The 23,878-nt window shown below is 36.4% G+C and overlaps 2 protein-coding genes across 2 annotated transcripts; one reads left to right on the forward strand and one right to left on the reverse strand.

Annotated features, from left to right (window-relative positions):
• Window positions 1-195: 195 nt before the first annotated feature.
• SLC24A5 (solute carrier family 24 (sodium/potassium/calcium exchanger), member 5) lies at window positions 196-8,312 on the forward strand. The gene is made up of 8 exons (XM_009994449.1): window positions 196-370; window positions 1,770-1,853; window positions 1,943-2,046; window positions 2,363-2,463; window positions 3,236-3,519; window positions 4,248-4,454; window positions 7,261-7,362; window positions 7,917-8,312. The coding sequence occupies exons 1-8, from the start codon at window positions 304-306 to the stop codon at window positions 8,237-8,239; spliced, it is 1,272 nt and encodes a 423-aa protein (XP_009992751.1). The 5' UTR covers window positions 196-303; the 3' UTR covers window positions 8,240-8,312.
• MYEF2 (myelin expression factor 2) lies at window positions 7,080-19,724 on the reverse strand. The gene is made up of 16 exons (XM_009994448.1): window positions 19,501-19,724; window positions 18,238-18,290; window positions 16,970-16,977; window positions 16,766-16,859; window positions 15,731-15,922; window positions 14,912-15,065; window positions 14,449-14,498; window positions 14,290-14,353; window positions 14,040-14,141; window positions 13,826-13,876; window positions 13,685-13,753; window positions 13,331-13,429; window positions 12,503-12,574; window positions 11,101-11,309; window positions 10,940-10,991; window positions 7,080-9,160 (listed from the first exon to the last, which is right to left on the reverse strand). The coding sequence occupies exons 1-16, from the start codon at window positions 19,538-19,540 to the stop codon at window positions 8,997-8,999; spliced, it is 1,473 nt and encodes a 490-aa protein (XP_009992750.1). The 5' UTR covers window positions 19,541-19,724; the 3' UTR covers window positions 7,080-8,996.
• Window positions 19,725-23,878: the final 4,154 nt, after the last annotated feature.

Here is a 23,878-nt window from a genome sequence, read left to right on the forward strand (position 1 = left end):
GGCCGCTCCGTGCCCAGCTTGAGCGGCCCTTCGAGCTGCCCGACATCCCCGCCCCAGGCTGCGGCGCTGTCCTTGTCCCTAAGCAAAACATCCCTCTGAAAGACAGATCCTCCACCGGTAGCTCATCCAGAGAATTCCTGAGAAGTGGAAAGGTATTGGGATGTATAACACCTCTGTACTCAATTTCCAGAAAATAAGACGGGTTGCATCCTTTCTTCTTCATCCGAGTTTCCTGAAGGATTTTTTACGCCACAGGAGAGAAAGGATGGAGGGATCATTATCTATTTCTTAATTATACTTTACATGTTTTTGGCCGTGTCCATTGTGTGCGATGATTACTTCCTACCTTCTCTGGAGATCATCAGTGAATGTAAGTGAACATACTCATCTTTTTCCTGTAAAACGAAGCAGGCTGGTGTAGAACTTGCTCTCTGTTAAAACTTAAAATCCAGAGTGCTCTGGAGACAAAACTAAAGAAATTTCAGTGTCTCTGTGCATGGTTGGAGTTATCAATATTTAATTTGATACAGTGTAGCAGTAACTATTCAAATTATTTTCATCTACAACAGAAAAAAACTGAAATAATTTTCAGTATTCTATTGAAATGCATAATTTAAAATTTGCTTTCCTTGTGCCTGGAGGAAAATCTTAAAACTTCATGACTATCAACTAAACTGATGATGTAACTTTGGAGAGTAGTTACTAGTAAAAGAATAAAAAGAAAAAAAGAGGGGGGGAGGAGGATCAGGTCACAGGACTGGACACCAAAGCAAGAAACCAAAACTCCATGTATTAGAACATGGGAATTAAGTACCCTGCTCAAGTTTCTGTATTTCTTCCAAAGCAGTGAACAAGTATCAGGATGAGCTACTGTTTATGTACTAAAGATATGACGGAGGAGGGAAAGGAATACCATTGTTACAACAGTTCTGTGGAATCTAATCAACCTGCAGTAATTCCCCTGGCTTCAGCAGACCACTGAATTAAAGAGATGGTCTTGGCTGAGAGTTCAGCTTTTCTTTGCCAAGAATTAAAAAAATTCCCTCAGGGAAACGTATCCCTGAACACAAAAACATTCTCCAGACCAAAACACTTACAGAAAATGTAAACTTACAACATTGCTGTAGAACTGGGGTATGGGTTGGTTTTTTTATTGATGATAAAATAAGCATTTATCATTTTCCATTGTTAGCCATATGTCCCTTTGTGTGCAGAACTTGGTCCACAGAGTTACATTTCAGAAACAGTCAACTTACCAGAACAAAAATCTAATTTCATTCAAGCAAGACACAGGCTCTTACACTGTCCATGCAAAGTGAAAATTTGACTAAGATCGCAGCACTCATTTGACTTCAACTATTATTTCTGGTTTGTGATGACACAGTAGAATGGATTTCCCTGGAAGACAGATAGACTTGACATGGATCATGTAGCAACATCATACTAGAGTCCGAGGAATTTCCCAAAAATTATTACTCATACCAAGTTAAGAGTTAAAGCCTGTTTTACATTCTGAGATAATGTCTGGATCTCTTGTATTATCAGTACTTCTTTTCTGCTATTTAAACTAATTTCTGTAATAAAGTTAGAAATCAATTAGCCCAATAAATGATGTTATTTTACCAACTTCAAATAAATGCATTATCCATATGAAAGTAAGCCAAATTCCTTCTATTAAACTGTAGTAGTTTCCAACATTAGATATTAATGCAAGTAATGGGGCAAGTTTTTGGGGTTTTTTTAAGCAATTCTTTTGGCTCTATCCTCAGGCCTCGGTCTCTCTCAGGATGTTGCTGGAGCAACGTTTATGGCTGCTGGAAGCTCTGCTCCAGAGCTTGTCACAGCTTTTCTAGGTAAGAGACGTGTTTTGACTCCTTAGAATCTAGTATTCTTTTCCTTACATGCCAAACTGAAACATACCGGAGAGTCATTTTCCTTACAGGAGTCTTCGTGACAAAGGGCGATATCGGCATCAGCACCATCCTTGGATCAGCAATCTATAATCTTCTTGGTATTTCTGCAGCTTGTGGGCTGTTATCCAGTGTGGTATGTGTCAACTTTGATAGTTCTGCTCCTAACAGCCAAATGGTTATCCTTTCTGATTTGTCAACAAAAGCCAAGAGAGATTTACTATGACAACTGTCAAGTTTATTAATTAGTAGCAAAACCAGCATGTAATCAGTTTTAAGTTAACTTGCTATCAAAGTTTTTAAAAACACTAACTTGTTAAATATCATACTCAAGTCATTCCTAAGAATCTTTGTACATAATATAGAAACAACATATTGATGCAGCATTTACAGCACTTAGTGAAAGTATTACAGACAAATTCAAGAAAAGTAAACGACTCTGTGATCTGCAGGTTTCGAGGCTATCCTGTTGGCCGCTGTTTAGAGACTGTCTGGCATACACAATTAGTGTAGCAGCGGTTCTTGGGATGATATCTGACAACATAATTTACTGGTAAGAGCACAAGTAGTGTTAACATTGACTGGAGATAAGTGAGACAGTGTTTTGAGAAACAAGCAAACGACCCAAACCCCAAACTGTACTGCCATTCACTAAAAGAAAGAAACATCCGGTTGGCTTTAAAAAACCACAAAGTCACAAGGCTTGTAAAGATTATTACCTAAACATTCAAACCCTGCATATTTATAGTTTGATCTGCATAGGTTTGTCTGTACAGACTTCACAATTTCTATCATCACTGTTTTGCATAACAATTCATCTTCATAGTTTATTCCTTTCGAGCCTTTCCTTTAACAGCATCACCATTAAGAAAAACATTTGTCTGCCAGAAGCGTTCATCAGCTTCTGATGTTTTAACTCCCTTCCATCAACACTGAAACTCCTGTTGCCTTAAGTCACCACCATCCAGCACTAAGTCTCTGAAGTTTGTAACTCAAAATACCACATACTGTCTCTCCTCTTCTTAACCATCACATGAAGACTTGAACACCAGTAAGATGTTCAATCAGTAAGATTCCCTGGAAAACATGCAGCTATACTGTACACAAACAAGATTTTCAAGGCAAGGGGAATCAAACTACTGGAAGAGATGGAGACACTCAAAAACTTCATGACACCAGCCACACAACTGCAGATAAGACACTTCTGGGTGTTTTCCTTTTGCTACTAATGCAAATTCTCCCCTTACACCAGCCATTTTAACAAGTTAAAGGGTAGGGGTTTTTTTTATACTACATGTTATGTAAAAATCTGTTTTTCATTCTAGGTATGAAAGTGCATCTTTATTATTGATATATGGGTGTTATATTCTGGTACTAAGTTTTGACATTAAAATCAACCAGTACTTCATGAAAAAGTTCAGTTCCTGCTGCACATGTTTGACAAAAACTATGGAAGAGAATCCTGAGCAGCAGGCACTGGTTGGCCAGAGGGAAGGGAGTGGACCTGTAATTCGTCAGCAGTCAAGAACAGATAGTGGAATCTTTCAAGACGAGCCGGACTACTCTCAACTTTCAACAAGCTTGCGTGGGCTTAATGAAATCTCTCAAGGTAGAAGTAGTATTATTGCAGTTGTCTCTAGCACTCTGCATGACTGCCTGCATCAGTTCTAATAAAAAGTAGATTTTGAGATATTATTAAGATTTTGCTTACAAAAGAACTCCAGTATAGTATTTAGAGTAACTAATTATTCTTCCCCAAAATGTAACAGTAAGCAAAATCAGAGTGGAAGTATTTATATGAAGTTAGTTGCTAGAGGACTGCTAGGGTAGTTGCTCTTTTGTGTCATACTAGAACAGCAGATTTCCATCAGTCTTTGCTGTGCACATTTGAAACTTCCCAGCAACACTGCCTGTAAAATGCAGTACCAGCTGAAAAGACACTGGTACTGTACTAATACATACTGTTTTCTTATGACAATGGCAGCCCAAAATATGCTTTGTATGTAAAGGAATAGATATGATGTGGCCACAGATCATCAGTTTCCTCTTCACTTGGGCAAAATCCAGCAGTTGGTACTTACTCTTGATATTGTGTAAACCTTTATAGAAAAGCTCATTTTTCATCTACATTATTATCATGTCACTAGGAGAGAACTAAAGAACATTTGATTTCACAGTTTTGTCCAATGAGACGTAAGTACTGGGTAAGACTACAGCTAGAACTTGAAGTATTTTTTTACCTTTTTTGAATATTCTCACAAGTAGAAGATAGTCATGTGACTGTATGCTATGGTTCAACCTTAATGCTGCAATTTAAAAGTTACTTTTCTTCAACAGATCATCGAAGTGTCTTCACCATGCCTGAAGCAGATATGAAGAGAGTCTTGTGGGTGTTATCCCTTCCTATTACTACACTCCTCTATTTGACTATACCAGATTGCAGAAGACCGTTTTGGAGGAACTGGTTCATGGTGACATTTTTCATTTCAGCAGTATGGATTTCTGCAATAACTTATGTCCTTGTATGGATGGTAACAATAGCAGGTAGGTCCCTAAAGTGCTGCTGCTATACAGAGCCAACCAATTGAGAATGACTGAAAAAAACGTTTTCTCCCTGTGAAGAGTTTTCCATTATTAACAGTCAGTTTACCAATGCATGCCTTGCTGGAAAAACAAACAAAAAACCCAACCCAAACAAAACCAACAAAAATTTATGCTTGATTGCTTAGTTTTCCACTTTCTTCCATCCAATGAAAACCACTTTATAGTTTAGCAGCTTCAGCTTCCTTCACATGAAGGAGAATTCGTTTACATAGCTACAAAAAAGCCTATAGTTGAAAAGAGACAGTTTTGTTAAACTGCTTCAGTAAGTGAAAAAATTACATAGCAATAAACTTGTCAAGCTGAAGTCTGAAAAACATGGAATTCATCAAGATTGGAATTAAAAGTTCAGGATTCTGTAAAAAATTAATTATATTTCTATACCTATATTTTTCCTTGAACACCATAGTAAGGGATTTAGCATATTAACTGCCAAAAACACCTCCCAAATGTTTTTACTATTTTATTTCAACTACGGCATCATTTGTTTATTAAACATTCTTGGTATGTGTCTATGTATACCTCTTACAAATCTGCATCATAAAGTGAAGCGGTAAAAGAATTGCATTTAAGTGAGAAAAGGGCTATGAACTTCTGTGTAAAAAAATCTTTTAAGCCTTTTAAGGTATTAAAGGTTTTCTCATTTCACTGTTTCTCCAGTCAGCCTGAGAAAAATCCAGTTTTTCATTTTAAGAACATGCAGAAAACAAATCTCTAAACAAGAAAGGTTATAAAGCTTGCCATTTTCACATTATAGCTCACTAATCTTACTCAAGTATTCTGCTAGTTCAGCATCCTAAACTTGTTTTCAACTTCAGTTCAATGAATAACTCCTTGCTCAGTGCAGAAACAGACCTACACGTTACTAGTAAATGATTGGATATAACACCCATCAGGTTCACTCCTTGCTCAAATAATTTTCAACTTGTGTCTGAAGAGCAAGAATACTTACGGTCTGAATGCTGGAAGCCTTTGAAACAGGATTCAAATGAAAGTTATTGCTGTTTTTACTAGACAAAGCACTAATTCATATGAAAGCCGGTACGCTAGAGAGTCAAATAGTGTATTAGTGTTAGTCCACTTTGAAGAGTCATCACAAACAATATTGGGGTCTTTGACCCACTACTTCTAGGTCAAGTATGTTCTATTTACATGTTAAAATGCTAAAAATTACGCAGGCATTATATTCACATCGAAGTTCTTTCATGAAGGGTGACTCAAAGATTCTATCGTTGCATAAACAGCCTATCAGAATGTCACAAAAGTCTCACAGCTGGGGACTAAATTTTGATGGTCAAGAACAAACCTAACTTAGTACACTTCTAGTTGCTAGCAAAGAAAACTTAACTACTCATAGCAAGATACTGCTACTGATGCACAGAATTAACTAAAGGCTAGGAAAACAAAATAATTCTCTCTTTATGGTCAGTTGCCAGAAAAAAATCCCTACACATTAAATAGAAGATAAGCCTATCTAATAAAAAGAATTAGATTCACCTGAGTTTAGATTCTGTCTTACAGCCTTCAGACAGCCAGAAACTACTGCTGCAAACATAAGGCTGGTTCATTTGTATTCACCTTGGTTGGCTTGGTGTGAACCACTGCTTTCCAGCCTGAATGGTTTATAAAAGCTCATTGTATTGGTCCCTTATCCTACAAATCTTACATGAGGAGTGATGAAAGAATAAATACCAGTACAAATTCTGCAACACAATCACATTAGTCCCTCTGAACCAACAAAAAGCTTCCAACATAAATTTACTGGGCTCATCTAGACTAAGACGGTTTATATTGTTAAGAAAACTGTTCTTTTTAGTGTCCAAATACTGCAAGAATTCAGATTTAAAATAATTGATACTTTTTAATGAACAAAATAGTTTAAGAAAAAGTAATTACTTAATAGTTTGAACAGAGGTATCAAATACTTCAGAATATTGATGCTTGTAAATGGTATAAGTGCTATAACTGTTTTGAACATCTGAACCCCTGAATTTTATCTGAGAAATTAATTGCATATAGGACACATGAGGCTTAAAAAAAGTAGGGAAAAAAAAGCTGCTCTTTTAGGAATGATTTAAGACTTTTCTTAATTTAAACCAGTATTTACCTAAAGAAACTCATACTTCTAAAGGATTACTTGTACTTACAAGTCATATAAAAATTCTGCATTTTGATTATTCCAAGTCCAACAAAAGAACTTTCTAACTGGAACGAAGTCGTAAAGTCATGTAGTTGAGACAGTATTGCAGTCAAGATTTTAATGACCCTCCTCCTCCCCAATAAAATTCCCCCCACCCCCTTTAAAGAGGGGGATTGTAAGAGTTATTGCTTCATGAGACTTCTGAGCACTAACAATTAAATGCTCCAACCACAGAAGACTATCATATTTTCTAGAAGTTGAGGGGAAAAAAAAAAAATAAAGGAGTAAATTGTTAGATATTTAATCCTCCATTTAACTGGTATTTTCTTGACCAGTGGAAAGGTTCCACTCAGGTCTTGGAGAAACTTAAGTAAGACAATTACTACACTACAATTCAATTTTTATTTAATTAAAGAACAAGAATAGGATGATATTTGTTGTTGTTCCTAACTACTTAATGGTTCAGTCACAGTCAAGTTAGCTGACTGATTCCTTTTGAAATTACTGTATGATTACTAATCCTTTCTCCAGCAAAGTCCAAAGCAATTTATTTGGATGAAACAAACTAAAATCAGACTTGCATTTTCTACTGTTATTTATTGACTGCAGGTGAAACCCTGGGAATTCCAGAGTCAATAATGGGTCTCACGTTACTAGCAGCAGGAACAAGTTTACCAGATACAATTTCAAGTGTGCTGGTGGCTCAGAGAGGTAAAGCTTTTAGTATTCAGGTTCATTCCAAAGGATGTGTTTAAAAGGTACTATGGAAAAAAGATTTCTACTAAACATTTCCAGAAATTCAAGGAGTAACTTCAAAATTTTTACTCCAGATTCTAGAGCTTAAGTTTACTAATAATAAATAAGCAGCTTACCTGAAAAGAAGCTGTGGCTCAGATATTTAAAAACCTCTCAGTGTACCTCAGAGAAGTATTCCAGATTGGTTTGATGTATTGTTGAAGTGTTAACAGTTTTACTGCGAAACATAACTAACTGTAGGTCTTGGTACTTTAAGCATGACTGGATTTTATAATAGCCTGCCTAGCTTATTTTAAGTGCAACAGTGCAGATGCTGGTGAATCAGGGAGACTTTTTTTTAATGCTTGTGGTACCCAAAACTACGTTATTTAGAATTATGACTATAGTTATTTTAATGAAAAGTCTGAAAAGGGTGCTCTTTAAGAAACTGAGGGCTGACAGTCTGTTCCTCCAAAACAGTTTGGCAATTTCATACAGTACAATTAATCAGACTATTTTTTCTTTTACAGGAAATGGAGATATGGCCATGTCTAACATTGTAGGATCCAATGTATTTGATATGCTCTGTTTGGGAATACCCTGGTTTATAAAAACTGCCTTCATAAATACATCAGGACCCATAGAAGTGAACAGCAGTGGTTTGACATACACAGCCATTTCTCTTATCTGTTCTGTTGTTTTTATTCTTCTGGCAATTCACCTGAATGGCTGGAAAATAGATAAAAAATTGGGAGCAATTTGTCTTGTACTGTACTTAGTATTTACTACATTATCGATTTTATATGAACTTGGCATCATAGGGAACAATCCTACAAGGGTCTGTGGTAACTAGCTTTAATCAGTGATTATACTGATGAAAAAAATAAAAGCAGGAGAGAAAGACTAGTTTCTTCATTTAGTGAAATTAAAAAAAAAATAAATTCAAAACTCCCTTTGGGCTCTAAATCTTATTTACAGAACTAAATCATGTCATTAAAGTAATATTAAGTAGAACAAAAACGTCACAGCCTAATTGGAGCCCTTTCTTTTAGAGTCAAGAGTTACAGTATGACTACAACACATATATAAACCCAAAAATCTGAAAAAAAACCAAACCAAAACAACAAAAAAACCAAACCAAAATAAAACATCTAGTTTTTACATTACAATGTCAATACACGCTGGGGGAGAAAAAATAAAAATCAGAAAATACTAAACAAATCCCACTATGCAATTTTGAGATTAACAGAGAAAATGGCTTATTTTATTAAAAACAGTATAACCATTCATTTAAACTGAATGACTAGAGACACTTGGCCTAATTTTCCAAAGGCACTGAGCATCCAAAGCTTCCATGGTCCACAGGGACCTGCAGGTGCTCAGTGCCTCTAAAAAAAACAACAAAAATCAGGCAAATTGTCTTTAAAAACAAAACATTGTAAGATTCAGTTAACAAGTATCACAGTATATTAAACACTATACTGTTAAAGGCTGGTGGGATTTAAAAGTTCCTTTTTACAGCTTTTGTAAGCATACAATGTTACTAAAAATGACTTACTAGGATAGAGAAGCTAAACAGACATAGGAATGTTCCTGAACAGAGTTTTAAATTATGCATTGCGATCCAAGCGGACATCAATTTCTCTGCCACTGATTTTTATGCCGTTCATTATCCTACAGGCCTTTTCAGCAGATTCTGGTGAGTCAAATCTCACTGTTCCACAGCCCTTTGATTTTCCATTCTCCATTTTTATTTCTGCAAACATTACATGACCTGAATAAATAAGTTAAACAGCAGTTACTTCCAGTCTTCAGTGCACTAAGAAAGAACTCATCAGAAGTGATAAAAATGCATTTTTAAATATGAACAAGGAAGACATATGAAATTAGCACTTTCAGACTGATGGTATATTCACTCATTCAGGGAAGCTGACACAGGTCAAAACATCACTGAAGAACAGAAATTAAGACCCACTGTTTTAAATCTTTCATTCGTGCTAGCAGGAGGTGAAGCCTGCCTGTATTTGAACTCAAGTTTGAAACTAAGTGTCCTATAAGGCTAAGGGAAAGTTAACTGAATTACAGTTCAGTGCAGTCCACCACATTCATCACAGCAACGTATCAAGCAATCAAAACAGTCAAGCAATTTAGTAAAGAAGCTGCAGAGCAAAATTAGAACCTTCAAAACAGTAACATTACCAGTACAGGAGTGGTGGAGAAGTAACATGCACTATTCAGTTCCTGTAGTGTTTTCTGGAGGTTGGACACTCAACTCATGAGGCAGTATTTTTAGACAGATGTGTTGGTACCTCACACTGTTCAATGCCTGGAGCTAATGAGATTTTGCTTATGGCACGTTGTAGCACACCACTTCAGAGCCCCTAAATGCCACGAGGAAAAAGAAACTTCTTCCTAAAATACTTTAATTTTTATTTTTAAATATAATGTAATAGAAGACTGGCCTTTCACTGAAAGAAATGGAACATATGGAGCCACAGTCTTTAGAATTCCTTACAATACTAGTGTGAATACAATCTGCTGCTTACATTTGTACTTCTAATTCTTAAAAACAATTCAACTGAATTACTATATCTGTTAGTTGCAGAGGAGATAATGAAAAAATAAATTCTGAACTATTGTTCAGTATTGTTGCCCAAGCAGCTAAGACTTAAAAAAAAAGGCAGACCTTGTTTTGCTATATCCTCCAACTCCAAAAAAACCAAACATGCACACCTGAAAATTTTTCTCAAACCGCAAGTTCTAATTTATGTCAAATCTGCAATGAGGTGTACAAAGACTGTGTTAGGTACCACTAGCACATTTCAAATTATTTGTCTTTTCTGCCTCTCGAAAATAAGAAAAGCCATCCTGTAATTCTGTTAAAGCTTTTCACTCGGAAAGCATGTTTTCAAAATAAAACAATTGTATCTCTGCACCCAAGCTTCATTTTCTCATTCACATCAGTGAAAAGACAACTTTTCTGAATTAGATAAGAATTATCGGATATTTGCAGCAATCGTTTAACTTTTAGAAAAAGGGCCTTTATTTCTTAACAAAGCCTGCATATATGCTAATCACAATCGCTTGCCTGCATAAAAAATAATCTGCCACTTGAATGAAATTACTAACTCTGATCTGATGCTGGACCATTTCTAGAAGTAATGCATAACCTGGACAGGCCCAGGGCCCTGCATGCATTTGTCTCAAATTAAATGCTACATTACATACTCTGTGTTGGCCAGAGGATACATGATACCTGCTTCAAAAAATAAAAAGCTCAAAGAGTAATTTTATTAATGGAATGGGTTAAAGTTTATAATAGATGAGTACTCAGAGCCAACACAGCTCATAGTGTACCTTAGTCTCGTGTATTTTGTCGTGCCTAAAAATTATTTCTAGAACTCAGGAAAGCTGGGGAAAGTAAGAAAGATTAGGCTAGTCAGACTCTTCTTCAGGATAAGGCAACAACCTTGTCTTCCTGTCATTATCTAACAAGCACAATATCAAATATTAAGTCGATGGAGCTCAGCAAGGATAAGACTCATATACATACCGCACTGACTGAACTTCTCCTTTAACTTCTGCCAGGTCAAGTCAAAAGGAAGCTGGAATAAAGAGGCATTATTAATAACAAAATACTACAAAGAGAAAAACAACATGTAATCAAACATGCATGCAAAATAAGCTCACTGTTTCTATGTATTAAATGCTTACATTTCTCACAAATATCTGGTTGCCTTTAGAGCCTAATCTCTCTCTCATGCCACCTCCCATCGGGCCAGGCACAAATCCTCGATCGATATCGATGTTCCTGTCCAGGCCTCCACCCATTGCTGGTCCCATTCGATCAAAACCAGAACTCATCCGATCCATCCCCATTCCCATTCCTCCAGCCATACTGTTCATACCACCCATTCCACCACCTACAGGAAAGAAAGAAAATGAGGATATAATAAAAATCTCTTTTTAGTTATTAATGCACAAGTATTTTGTGAAAAAGAAAGAAATCTTGTTTCAGGAGGAAAATAATAAAACTGCTGTAATATAAAATGTAACTTCTCACATGCAGAGTGATTTACCTGGTAGCATGGCTAATATTTGGGGGCAAAGTATAAGAAGATACAAAGTGTCAGTTCTACAATAAAAGTAAAAAACAAACTGCATCAAGCTATTAGTCACACCATCTAATGTAGGGTAGTGTTGAACATAAGAATTAAGATTTAAATACAGTCCAATTTAATTAATAAAAACCCTGTACCAAAAAGAGATCAAGTAAGTAACTGTGGAAATGTGAAGACACAAATAATTTGACTGTATATTATTTATTTTCTTTCCTGCATTCACGTTCAGCTTTACTTAATGCAACCATACCCACACTTGATGACACAATCTTCTAGAGAAAGCATGTTTTGCAGAGAACAATGTTACTGCAAACATCTGAACAGCATGGACTTACTTTCCTATGACACAGAAATTGTATTACTGTATTTTATATAAAGACTAAGATCAATGGCATTTGAATATGCTATTATAATCTTTCTGGATTCATAATTAAAAATTAGCGCAAAGCAAAACTACCAACATCATTCATAAGGGACCTTCTCTTTAAGCCTTATGCCTCCCAAGACTGACACTAGAAAGATTTTAGTTTCTCATCTGCTCTAGCCTGACAAACTCGGACATTTCCTACAATACAAACTCAGTATTAGAGCTTTGCACAAAATTAAACTGAGTGATAATCTGAAATTCAATGCCAATTTTTTTTATTTCATTGATGACAGTTTACTGAAGTTCAGCTTCATGAAGTTCACACAAATAACTGTGCCTATTTGTCTTTTTTTCTGGAACACAAATTTACTTGAATCACTTCTCTCTCCAAACTAGAAGTTAAAACCATTTCAAAATTTAGGAAGGACTGTATTAGCAAGTTTTCCTCTGAACTTTTATCTTGACTAAACAGCTTTGAAAACTATTAGCCTTAACAGTCACATGCAACAGAATCCTGCTTCTTCCAATAGTGGCAAGATACTAGAAAGAAATGCTCTGATACATTACACATACGCCATATAATTACACTGCTTATGCATTTACATTCTATTGAAACAAGATAACCTACTCATTCCAGATCTTACTGGGCCCATGCTAGGTGCTCCCATTCCTCCTGCAAAAACACCAATCATTGCACCACCTGAACAAAAAAAAACCAAGAAAGTGCATACACTGAAACCACCAGGTAGTGACAACAAAGCACACAATGCTGAAGTACACTGATCTCAATTTGGCTTTTCTTTTTTCCCCTCCAGAACACTTTAACCTGTGCCTTTATTATTCAGACTAAATAGCAGACATCTAATACGTAACATTAGTTCCTTCTTCTCTGTTACGAGATGTAAGGCACTCTGATTTCTTTCTACCTTTTCCCCCCTCTGACAGTCTGCCCACAGACAAACATTAAAACTAAATAAGCCATTTCCCACCTTGGAAAGAACAGCCTCAAAACTGAAGTTCATCTTATTTGAATGTCATAGTACAGAAATCCCCTACTTCTTCACATTTTTAAGAAACCAATGCAAAAGCTATGACCAGTTCTCTCAATGTCTTTTTTTACTGCATATGAAGAGTGAATTGATGGAATTTGGTGGGAAAAGGGAAGAAAGAGAATCAATACTTAATAAAAGCTCTTTGGCAGAACCATGGAATCTCCAGAATGATAATTACATATATTGTTATTAAATTTTACAGATGGAAAAAAAACCCAAATGCCCTTTAGCTTCCCCCCTAAAAAATAGCTGGAACAAACACTTGGATCACATCCTTATTGCAATGATTGGAAGAGAGGGAACAGAAGAAGGTGACTAAATGAAACCAGGTCTCTTCCTCCTCTAATAAAACTCTTCCAGGACTACATTGTAATTTGCCACAGGAAATTTAACAGTTACCATACCCATCCTTCCAAAAGAATCTCCAAAACCACGGTTCAGTGCCATGTCACCACGACCAAAATCTCTGTCCATGTTTCCTCCCATTCCACCACGGAACATTTCTATAGAGAACAAAAAGCAGAAATACTCTGTTATATACACCTAAGCTGATGTTCACATGATACTTGTTTCACAGCTGTTTGTTTAAATAGAAGTGGGTTTAAGGCACAAGTTAAAGGCACCTATGAAATACTTAACTCTCCATGCCACTGACTGTATTTCCTTTTAACTCATTTACATCACACAGCCCTAAAGGAAGGGCTTTAAGAAGTAAGTACTAGCAAACTACCAAGTGTACCGGAACAGTGTTCACATACCTCCCATTCGGTTGACTCCAAATCCTCCCATATTAGGCATTCCTTCCATTCCACGAAACCCAGCAAGTCCTGTAAAATAAGGAAGTGTTTTCTATACAGTAGAAAAAAAATACTTAATGCAAAGAACTTGACTGCACGTACCGCCTCCCATTCTGTTCATCCCGCCAAATCCTGGGCCGTCGATTCCAATACCTTCCAACCAAAAAGACAAACACTGTTCAGAAGATATGTAACATCCTGATGCGTTTTTTAAAACCCAGAGACAGTTAACATCTCAAAAGCACACTACACCAAAGCTTGCTTTCTCAAGAGTATGTTATTCTTCCAAATACAGAAATGACAATTTTAAATGTACCTGCTGGACCCATGCTCCCCATTCCACCACCCATGCTCAGCTGTGTTGCACTGATGGGCTGTCCACCCGGTCCAAGTCCCATACCAATGCCACCAAGACCACCTTGAAAACAAAAACAAGTATCACCAGAAGAAAGACTTTCTCCTGTACCATAAAGAGAACACAGAAAGCAAAAATCTACTGAACTGTTTCAAGATTCTAAATAAACATATATTAAGTGCAAGGAGTAGAAAATAAAGTGTGCACTCACGAGGTAATTGTGAAGTTTTGCTGTCTGCACCACGGAAATCTTCATGGGGAACTGATTTGTCATCCTGATAAAAAAAACAACAAACAGGGATGTTACACTATTATCCTTTCCATGTTTTGGCAGAGACATATAAGGTAGGAAGAAATGTAAGCAACTTACCATTTTTACATGCATGGGTCTGTCAAACAAGAACTGTCCATTGAACATAGCTTAAGAAATGCAAATCAAGGAATCTTAACTATGGAAGACCATTTAATTATTTCAGAAAAATTACTGCAATAACTTATTTCAGTACCATTTTTAGGAGTCTTATCTTTCCTTATCTAATCTTTATAATGCCAATTCAAAGGCCAAAAGAGACTACCCAACCTGTTACATTTATAGAAGTTAGTTTCACATGTCACATTCCCACATATTTTAAATTTGTTCAACATGATCAGAATCACCTTTTTAGACTCTAGAAGTAAACTCAGTCACTATTAAAAATGTAATCTGCACAGTATTACACTCTAGTCCCTATATACTAGCTGCAAGGCAAATAAGCCCCATCTGTAAAACTAGGCTATCACAAGCCATTACAGGCTAATCCATTTTTCAATTATTTTTTCAAACCCAAGGATACATATTGCTTGAACAGCTTCAATTGCCTGTTCAAAGGTAACTGTCCCCATTCCTCGACTCTTGCCATCTTTATCTTCTTTGATGTCTGCACGTTTTACAGTTCCAGCAATGCTGAATACCTCCTTCAGTTTCTTCCAGCCAACTTTAAAGTCAAGCTTACACACAGAAATACATTAGTGATTTCAGTGCACATTTCTGTCCTGACATTACATTTGGAAGAGAATTTCTGCATTGTTTTAACTCTTCAGCTTCACAAAATGCTTGATATATGTAAACAGCCAGGATTTCATAATATACACACAATGCAACCAAGTCCCAAAAAAGTCAAAGCCACAATTTATACTACATACATGTATTTTACTTCAATCAACACAGTAACATTGAGAAATAGATGAGTTCTTGTCAAGAGAAGCTGTACTTCCACAAGTCCCCCAGCAGACATAATGGTGTATTGTTTAAGTAAAGAACTTGGGAAGTTCCAACAAATGTAAGATTAAGTTAGCCTAAAGTCCCTAGCAAGATAAACTGAAGGTTTTATTTCATGAAAGAATAAATATAATTCTAAATAGATAAAAAATGTGCAAGATATTTTTTCAAACCTAAGATGACTGCGCAATACTTAAAAGTGAATGTCAGCCTCAAGAGTTTATGACATCTTTCATGTCCAAAATCTGAATATATATCTAGCATTTTTAGTTGAATATGCTAATTATGAACTAATTTTCAATTTCTTCTTTATATTAAAACAAAAGTGTGCAGGAATAGAAGTTGTTTTACAAACATCAAATGTAACAGTTATAAAATACAGTTTGAAACTTACATTAGCAACAAAAATAGTGGACCCAAGCCTGCCTGCCTGCAAGTTACTGATAACCTCAGGAGGAATGTTTGGATTATTGAGAATAGAAGGTGGTAAATTCATTATTCCAGGTGCCACATCAGGCCCATGTCCTGCTGGAAACTGTCCTCCTCCACGCTGTAATGCCCTACGAGCATGTTCACCTTCAGGATCCTGAAACATGCGCAAAAATAAAGCCAACTTAATTATCAACAAGAGGACTGGCAACAAAAAAAGCCATTATTTGAAATTCTACACAAACCCATGAAAATTATCAACTAATATCCTTGTCCATGTCAGAGGGATCAAGAACTGAATTAGCATGGAGACCTAATTCCCTCACCTCTAGAGGTGGGTCCTTTCAGATGAGGGTTGAGGCATATTGGCAAAGCACTTGTGGAGGAAGCGTGCACTGCCACTTCACATGCTGTACCTAGCCTATGGACAAGTAGAAAAGATTTCAATCTAAAGGACTGTCAGTCTAGCACCTTCTTCCAAGAACTGAATTAATTTAATTAGGCTTTTTAGTTATTTATTAATACCATTATTAAGGTTGTAACAGGACAAAAAGAACTGCAGTAGATACTATCATATACTACAACACTACAATAGGAATGCTTGCATTCATTTCACTTTCCAGTCAGCAGAAGTTCTCTACTTCCAGCCTCATTTTTGCATATATGTAGTAGTCTGATACTCAGCTTGTTATGCATCATGTTTTTAAGTACTGTAAACATAGAACATTTAGGTTGGAAAAGACCTGATTACACTAAAGGAAGAATATGAATTTAAAATTGGTTTAAAGAAAAAAAGTATTAGATAATTACAACCTTAGGACACAGTTTTTTGTTAGTCCACGTGCCACAGTAACAAGACCTTCTGCAAGCCAACTGGCACAACAGGCCAAAACCCATTAAACTAGAAATTACACAGCTAATGCTCAAAACACTGTATTGTCATCTCAGTAGTTACAGGATCTTTGCTATTTCAAATTAAAAACAGCAGCAATAATCATACCTCTTTAATATTCAGCGGTCTTCCACTAAGATCATATTTGTTCATAGTTTCTAATGCTTTCTTAACAAATTCTTCATCTTTGAATTCAACCACACTTAGGAGGAATAAAACATTTAGAGTATTAAAATAAGGTTTAAAATGTTACAAGTCAACAGAATGTTTGGATAGTAGTGTGTTTCTACACACATAGCAAAAGAAACTTACCCACAGCCCTACATCCATCATGATTTGTCATCATATGTAAAGAGAACAAAAGAAAAAAAGTCAGTCAGCACATATGATAGAACATTCAAGATTCCAGTTAAAGATCCCAGCTCACTGTTAAATAACTATCCAAGTTATTTCCAGCTTCAAAATCCTTAACACACATTCTTTACTGGTAGCCAATCTGAATTTACCCTACTTTTACAACATACATACCTTTCAAAAGCAGGATAATACATTATATTTTATTCTCTTTGAGCCAAACCAGAATTGGAAAAATGCCACACAGATCTATGTAAAGACAACTGGGGGAGAGGAGGTGAGGGGAAAGGGTGGAAAGAAAAAAACCCTCAAAAACGCAACCAAAAACCAATCAAGACACTCATTGTGTCATTAAAAGCTGCCCATTGACTACAAAATTCAAATCTACCTACAACAAATATACCAGTACAATGACCAAGGAGTCTGCATGCCTCTCCAGTATTACTAGCATAATTAAGAAATTACCTTGTAAGAAAGGAACCTTATTGACTGCACCAGAATCCTTCTAATAAAGCAAAGAGTTCAGGATTGCTTTAAGTAAAGCAAAGCTGACAGCATGTTTTAGTTTTAACAAGCATTAGTCATTTACAACAATTGATACAACCTCAGTTAAAACTCAAACCTGCATTTCTCATGTTCTCACTGCAGGTTCAGAGCTACTATTGGCCAAACTTTTGACTGTTATTAAGGAAACAAAGGAGCTTTAACAATCTGCACTCTTAGCGCCTCATTGCTGGCACTCTGTTGGCTACCAACCATCTTCATCCAGTTTTAAGAAAGCAAATACATTAATCCAGTTTTTAGAGTACCAACCCTGCAAAGCTGTCCAATCAGGTACTTAAAACAATATATTCTTAGCTAACATTTTATACTCATTGGCCCCAAGAAGAAAATCCTATGCTAACAAATGTTAAATAAAATCAGTGGTTTATTGAACGTCCTTGATATCAAACAGATTTGTACCAAAACAAAGATGTTTGCTAAAAAGAAGAATTAAGTAAATGTCATTTGTTAACATTTACAGAAGTATTTTGTCCTTTAAAGCCAGCTAGTTTGAGTTGCATGAAAGTGTCAAACTACTTCTAATATGGAATCCTCAAGGCTACCTTAATGAAAATCAGTGTAAAAATGAAACTTACTTTCCCATAACTGGTACAGGTATTATACAAAATAAAACTGCTGAGGAACTTTTAAACCTCTAGCAGATTGTTGCCCACGGCACTTACCCTTGATTTTCCTTCAGCATCCTTAAACAGCTCCACGTATGTAACCTCACCAACTACATAAGACATACAAAGGGAAAATACCAAGAGACAATGCATTTAAACACCAGCATCTTTCTTTACTGTGCCCCTGTGCACAACTCTACAGAAAAGCACCTATTATTCACCAACAATCAAAACCAGACCAACATACCTCCTGTCAATGGCTATATAATTTAGCTAATTTTCAGAAATATGCAGCAGCCACATTCTCAAAAACTAAGAGCAAACAACTATATTTAACCTAATTCATACTACAAATCATATTTTGGCCAGTATGATATAGTTGGTGAACAAAGTCAGATATACAGTCCCTTAACCTAACAAAAAAACGTCAACGTTCACTGGAAAATTTTACATTTATCATCCTACTCACAACACCTGTTTTAAGGTGACTTTCTACCTGAATGTCTTCAATCATAAGTTTGCCTTCAGTAATAACCAAATTTACACATCAAATATTTCACAGCAAGCCACTCACTTTCTAAAATGGGAAGTTTCAGTAAATAAACAAATCGAATAATCACGTCACCTTACAACAGATAAACCAGCAGTTGCAGAAGGGAGGTTTTGGCATTTTTCACAGCCTAAAAGCCAAGTGTGCTTTGCATTACTTTTGAAGAATCTATTTTTTTCAAGGAAAACCCAGAACTAACTTTTTACAGAATTAATATATTAGCATTATCTTGCCCCAAACTTAAAAGTAAAACGCATGGGGTAGTAAGAGTACTCTATCAGAACTGCAACAATAGTAACAAGCTTTTAATAGGAATCTCCAAACAGTCATGGCAGTAGTGACAATGCAGACAAAGTTAATTCCACAGCCAGATTCCACCAAAGAAATACAAAACAACTTTTGAAAGAGGTCCTTTATTATTCATGTTAACACACTAAATGTGTTGCTTAAATACAATAGCCCTTAAAAGTGTATCTACAAAGACTACAACTAGACGAAACGCAATCTCTTTAAGAAGTCATGAGGTCATGCATATACTCTCTACTGTCACACTAGAATGGCAGAAGATTTGTAAGCACTTCATTTTCCCATCCTACTCTGCAATGCAATTGTCTCAGATGAAAGAGGGGGAAGGGAGATAGATGTACCAAGTAAAGGCCCAAAAAAACCAAACAAAAAAGTCAAATCAAATCTGTGTGGCTCAAAGGACATACACCATTGTATTTGTTCTTCCCCTTTCTATGTCAAGTGTATTATAAGGAATAAGTTACCTTTCTCTCTCATAAGATCTTTAATAGCTTGCCACTTCATGTCATAAGGGATGTTGCTAATAAACACTCTATTACGATTAATTGTCTTCTTCTCTCCAGTGCCTGCATTCTTCTCCTTTGAATAGGGGTGGAATCTATTCTTGTTTCCAAGAGAAGGAATTGCCTTTGGTTTTGCAATGTACTTCTCTTTCACAGGTGCTTTCTCTTCTTTTGCTGTCTCATCATTATCCCTACATTTAAAAAAAAATAAATTAGTCTTGTGTTGGATCATTAGACCATACCTCCTATAGATAAAGCTGCCTGCAGCCTATGCTGTTAGAACTCCCAGGATGTTAAATGCTGCTTTTCAAATTAGGAAAAAGAAATTAATCTTAAACAAAAAACATGTTATAATAGATTTATTCCCTACTGGAAGAAAAGAAACATCTTGCTACTTCAGTTACATTCCATTTCCATTATGTCTGTCAAGATTCAGCAAGATGGTGCTATGAAACTGCTACAAATACTAAAATATAGCGACTCAGCTGAAAAATAAGCTACAGCATCCATGCTTTGGTGCTTCACTACATTTCACATCTGACTTGGCTAAGTCACATGATATTCACCATGTAACTGAGAGCTGAAACAGTCTAACTTATGGAACAGCTTGGTATACTCCATTCACTGTAATAAAAACATATAAAAATCAATTCTAATAGGCTGTAAATCAAATTATGTTTTATTCACCACATAAATTATTTGTATTAGTGATTTGTGCCAGACTACTTTTAGATAAAAAATAAAACTGAATTAAGAACAAAAAACGCTCTTTCATTTCCATTGCTTAGCATTGCTAAAATTTGAAAACTTGTTTCATAGGTTTACTAAGAAATGCTCTGCATCTCAGACTAATTAAGTCACCAGGTATTATCCATTAGAAACAACAGCAAAATGGACTTACGTCCCTCAGTCTTTCAAGAATTTAGCACCAGCAGCTGCTCTCCTTTTAAAATCTTTGCTGGAAAATGGAGGAAAATTTGCTTCCTCTCTGAAAGCAGCTCACATCTCTTTAGCCCTCTTGATCCTGCTAGTACCACAAGGAGATTGAGGACCTAACAGAGAACCAAGGGGCCTGAATTGTTACTTTAAATAAGGTGAAACACTGAACTGAATCCAGCAATATAGCCACACAAATGTGAATCACTAAACAGATGCTACTGAGAGATATACACCCACAACCAGTTCCAATCTTACCACAGTTAATGAGAAACTTAAAAAGAACTTTTACACAAACTATTTTAAAACACCACTATTAGCCACTCAAATAAGAATTGCAAGGAAATATTCTACAGGACTGTCAAAAGTGATTGATTGTGAACCCTCCTCCTCGAATTACATCACTATCTTTACAAATTTCTCCCCACTTCCCAAGGCTTAGTTCTTATCTCATTTTGATGCTTTGGAAGGTTTCCAGCATAAAATTGGTCAAAACAGGCATTTCAGTATTACAACCACAATGTATGGCAAGATCACAAATTTTTACTAACTGAGTGTTGTCAGCTCTCTGCATAGTTACTAACAAAACAGTAAGGAGCTGGCAGTCCTGCGCTCAAGTGCACATGCAAGTAGCCTTTCATGAAGCTAAACATATTATCTGCTTAAGCCTGGGTACTTATCAGGGAGGAATAAATTAAAATATATCCATATTTCTCATGTAACTTCTCCCAAAACTTTGAAGTACTCATATGATATGAACTTCACAGTCCTTGTGTTTACAAGTGGATTAAATGAGGATTAGCATCTGAAAAATGTGCAGACACTCCTCTGGGCCAAGTATTCATAAAATTTAAAACATTCAAAGTCAACAACATGTTATCTGCTTCAAGCATCCTCCAGCTTCCCTCTGCATCATCCCTCCTCCACACCATCCTGTCTGTTGTGGCAATAGAATTCTTGTGTGGCTGCGTAATGAAGTGAAATGTGGGGAGCAACGCAAGGAACTGGAGGGAGAGGTGTGAGAAGAGAAAAGTATCAGGTTTTCCCGTGAGATCAGTTCCTTCCAATCCAGTCCCATTTGCAAATGCAGAAGTCCTGCTCAATGAGACCTCTAGTAAAACCTGAGTTCTTCCTTAAATTTTAGGATTAGAGCAAGGGATTCCCTTTAGCCTTTTAAGCTCTTTCCTGCTTAAAGGATTATGAAACAGCCCCTGGGTGCTCAATGTAGTGCACAGGAAGAGTCAGGTCTCCAAATATGGAATCCACCAGCTCTGCAAGACCTGGCTGTCCACACCAGTAGAGAGCACAGAGAATAGGAGTCTGGCATAAACTCTTGAATCTGGGAAACAAGACAACAGTTCAGATATTCTGGGGATCCCAGCCACTCTCCTGAAAACAGAAGATTAATTTAAAAAAAACCACAATCTTTGCAAAACTCAACTGCCAAAACCAATGGGCCAGTGACCAAGCTGGAGGCAGAGATCTTTCTGTGGATATAACTCTCAGCTTCCTTCTTGAATATTAAAAACAATCTCAATCAAATAATACAATGAAAGCAATGTCATGTTAGTCACCTATACATCACAGAAAAGATAGTCTAAGAACAAAGAACTGGCATTTTCTTAGGGGAAAAATACCAGTAATTTCTACTCTTTACCTTTTGCTTGAATTAATAATTGTACACATTTAACTAATATTTGCTTGTAATATCACTAGATTTCTAGAGTTGAAAAGCAAAAATGTCTACATTCATTTCATTTAAAACCCCACACCCTCCCTGTTAAAAAAAGCAATCTTTACCTTTTGAAAAATAATGCCTTTGAACTTCTATAAAGTTTTGGAAACAAAAGACAAGGTTTCCATACATAAATACAAAACTAGAAGCCTAGAAAGTAGTAAGCACAAGCTTAATCAACATAAAAGTCTCAAAAGCTCATTTTTTTACAAAATAAAACTTCTCCTCTGCTCACAAGTGTCCAAGCAAATAATATCAGCAGAGACAGAAATGTAAAAGGTCCACAACTTGTGATTCTGAAGCACACAGAACAGTTTAACTTTGTTGTATTAGGCAGATGTATGTTATATATATTGTATATATTGTATGTTAGATATATTATATGTTCAGTGTAATAAACTTAAGGAAGTGCACAAGTTGAGACCAGGATTCCTCTCCAATTCAATCTGCATGCTAAGCAAACCTGGGTACTGGAATACTTTTGATTTTAAGTAGTATGTTTCACCTGCACACTGACAGCTTTATCATTTGTACACACGTTGTGAGGAAGACTGAAAACCCTATTCAAAAGAGTAAGATTTGAAACTCTGTTACCAAGAACAATGCATTATTTTCAAATATAAATTTGTGATTTCCAACACTCAGAACTACTCGGATTTTTCCTTTGCTTCTGATTAGTTTTGGAAAAGAACACTGTTGACAAAAGGAGGTATACAGAGAAATTAAGTCATTATTTTAACAGCAGCAATGCCAAAAGGCAATAAAATGCTTTATGCCTCAAAGGTGCAAAAGGGTCACAATCTTCCTGCAAAAATTTAATGGCAGCATGTGCAGTTTGGAAGCCCAGGGCAAAGCTTGGGAAAAAAAAACAAACGAAAAAACAACAGCTGTTTTATGGTAATGTGAGATTTATAACTTGTAAACTACTTGAATTCCACAGGTAGTCAAGTAAAGGCATGAAGTATGCCTTTCTAACTTCAGCTTCATATTCAACTTGATCCCGTGTGCAGTTATCAGACTTGGCCTGCTTAGAACACATCAAAACTTCACAGGTCTCAACGGTTTTGACCTACCACAACAGTCAGTCCACTATAAATGTACTGTCACTCGGAGATGAATGACATTAGAAGCGATATTGAAATCCAAATGATACAAGGCCAAAATCTAGTTCACATAAAGAATGATGACCCTTGAAGCCTGACATCAAGAACAACCAAATCCGTAAAAGCTTATTCACAGTACTGTTCTAGAGAGGTGGTTCTTCTGACTCCCTTACACTATGCTCCCTTTAGATCTGATATAAAAGGCACAGTTTATATGTTACTATTCACAAGAAAAGTTTGTGCACGTATGTGGGGTGCTTGGTTTTAAAATGTAAATCACTGTAGAGCTGTCTTACAATTAATTATCATGTAAACAAACACTGCTTCAACGGCTTTACAAAACATACCATTACGGTTACTCATGGAAACGTAAACAAAAGCGACCCAGAACACTTCTAGTAACGGATCCTGTCAGCACTGGCCTGACCAGAGCCCGTTACAGCAGCCGGGAGGCTGGTCCCAGCGAGGCGGCCGGAGCTCAGGCTTCACACCAACACCTGCGGCCCCGCCGCGGCCGGATCACCGCGAAGCCTCGCCCTCCCCCACCCGCCCAGCGCGCCCGGCA

Source organism: Chaetura pelagica, unplaced genomic scaffold (assembly GCF_000747805.2).
Source record: "Chaetura pelagica isolate M959 unplaced genomic scaffold, ChaPel_1.0 scaffold222, whole genome shotgun sequence".
In the NCBI taxonomy this organism is placed as follows: Eukaryota; Metazoa; Chordata; class Aves; order Apodiformes; family Apodidae; genus Chaetura; species Chaetura pelagica.

Bases quoted from the DNA above. Each gene is read 5' to 3' on its own strand.
- MYEF2 (XM_009994448.1), bottom strand. From the start codon at position 19,540: ATGAAGTGGCAAGCTATTAAAGATCTTATGAGAGAGAAAG. The intron at 18,291-19,500 runs GTAACTTATTCC...TGTCTTATGTAG, and splicing joins AGATCTTATGAGAGAGAAAG to TTGGTGAGGTTACATACGTG. The intron at 13,754-13,825 runs GTACGTGCAGTC...CTTATTTTACAG, and splicing joins GATGAACAGAATGGGAGGCG to GACTTGCTGGGTTTCGTGGA.
- SLC24A5 (XM_009994449.1), top strand. From the start codon at position 304: ATGTTTTTGGCCGTGTCCATTGTGTGCGATGATTACTTCCTACCTTCT. The intron at 2,047-2,362 runs GTATGTGTCAAC...TGTGATCTGCAG, and splicing joins GTGGGCTGTTATCCAGTGTG to GTTTCGAGGCTATCCTGTTG. The intron at 4,455-7,260 runs GTAGGTCCCTAA...TATTGACTGCAG, and splicing joins ATGGATGGTAACAATAGCAG to GTGAAACCCTGGGAATTCCA.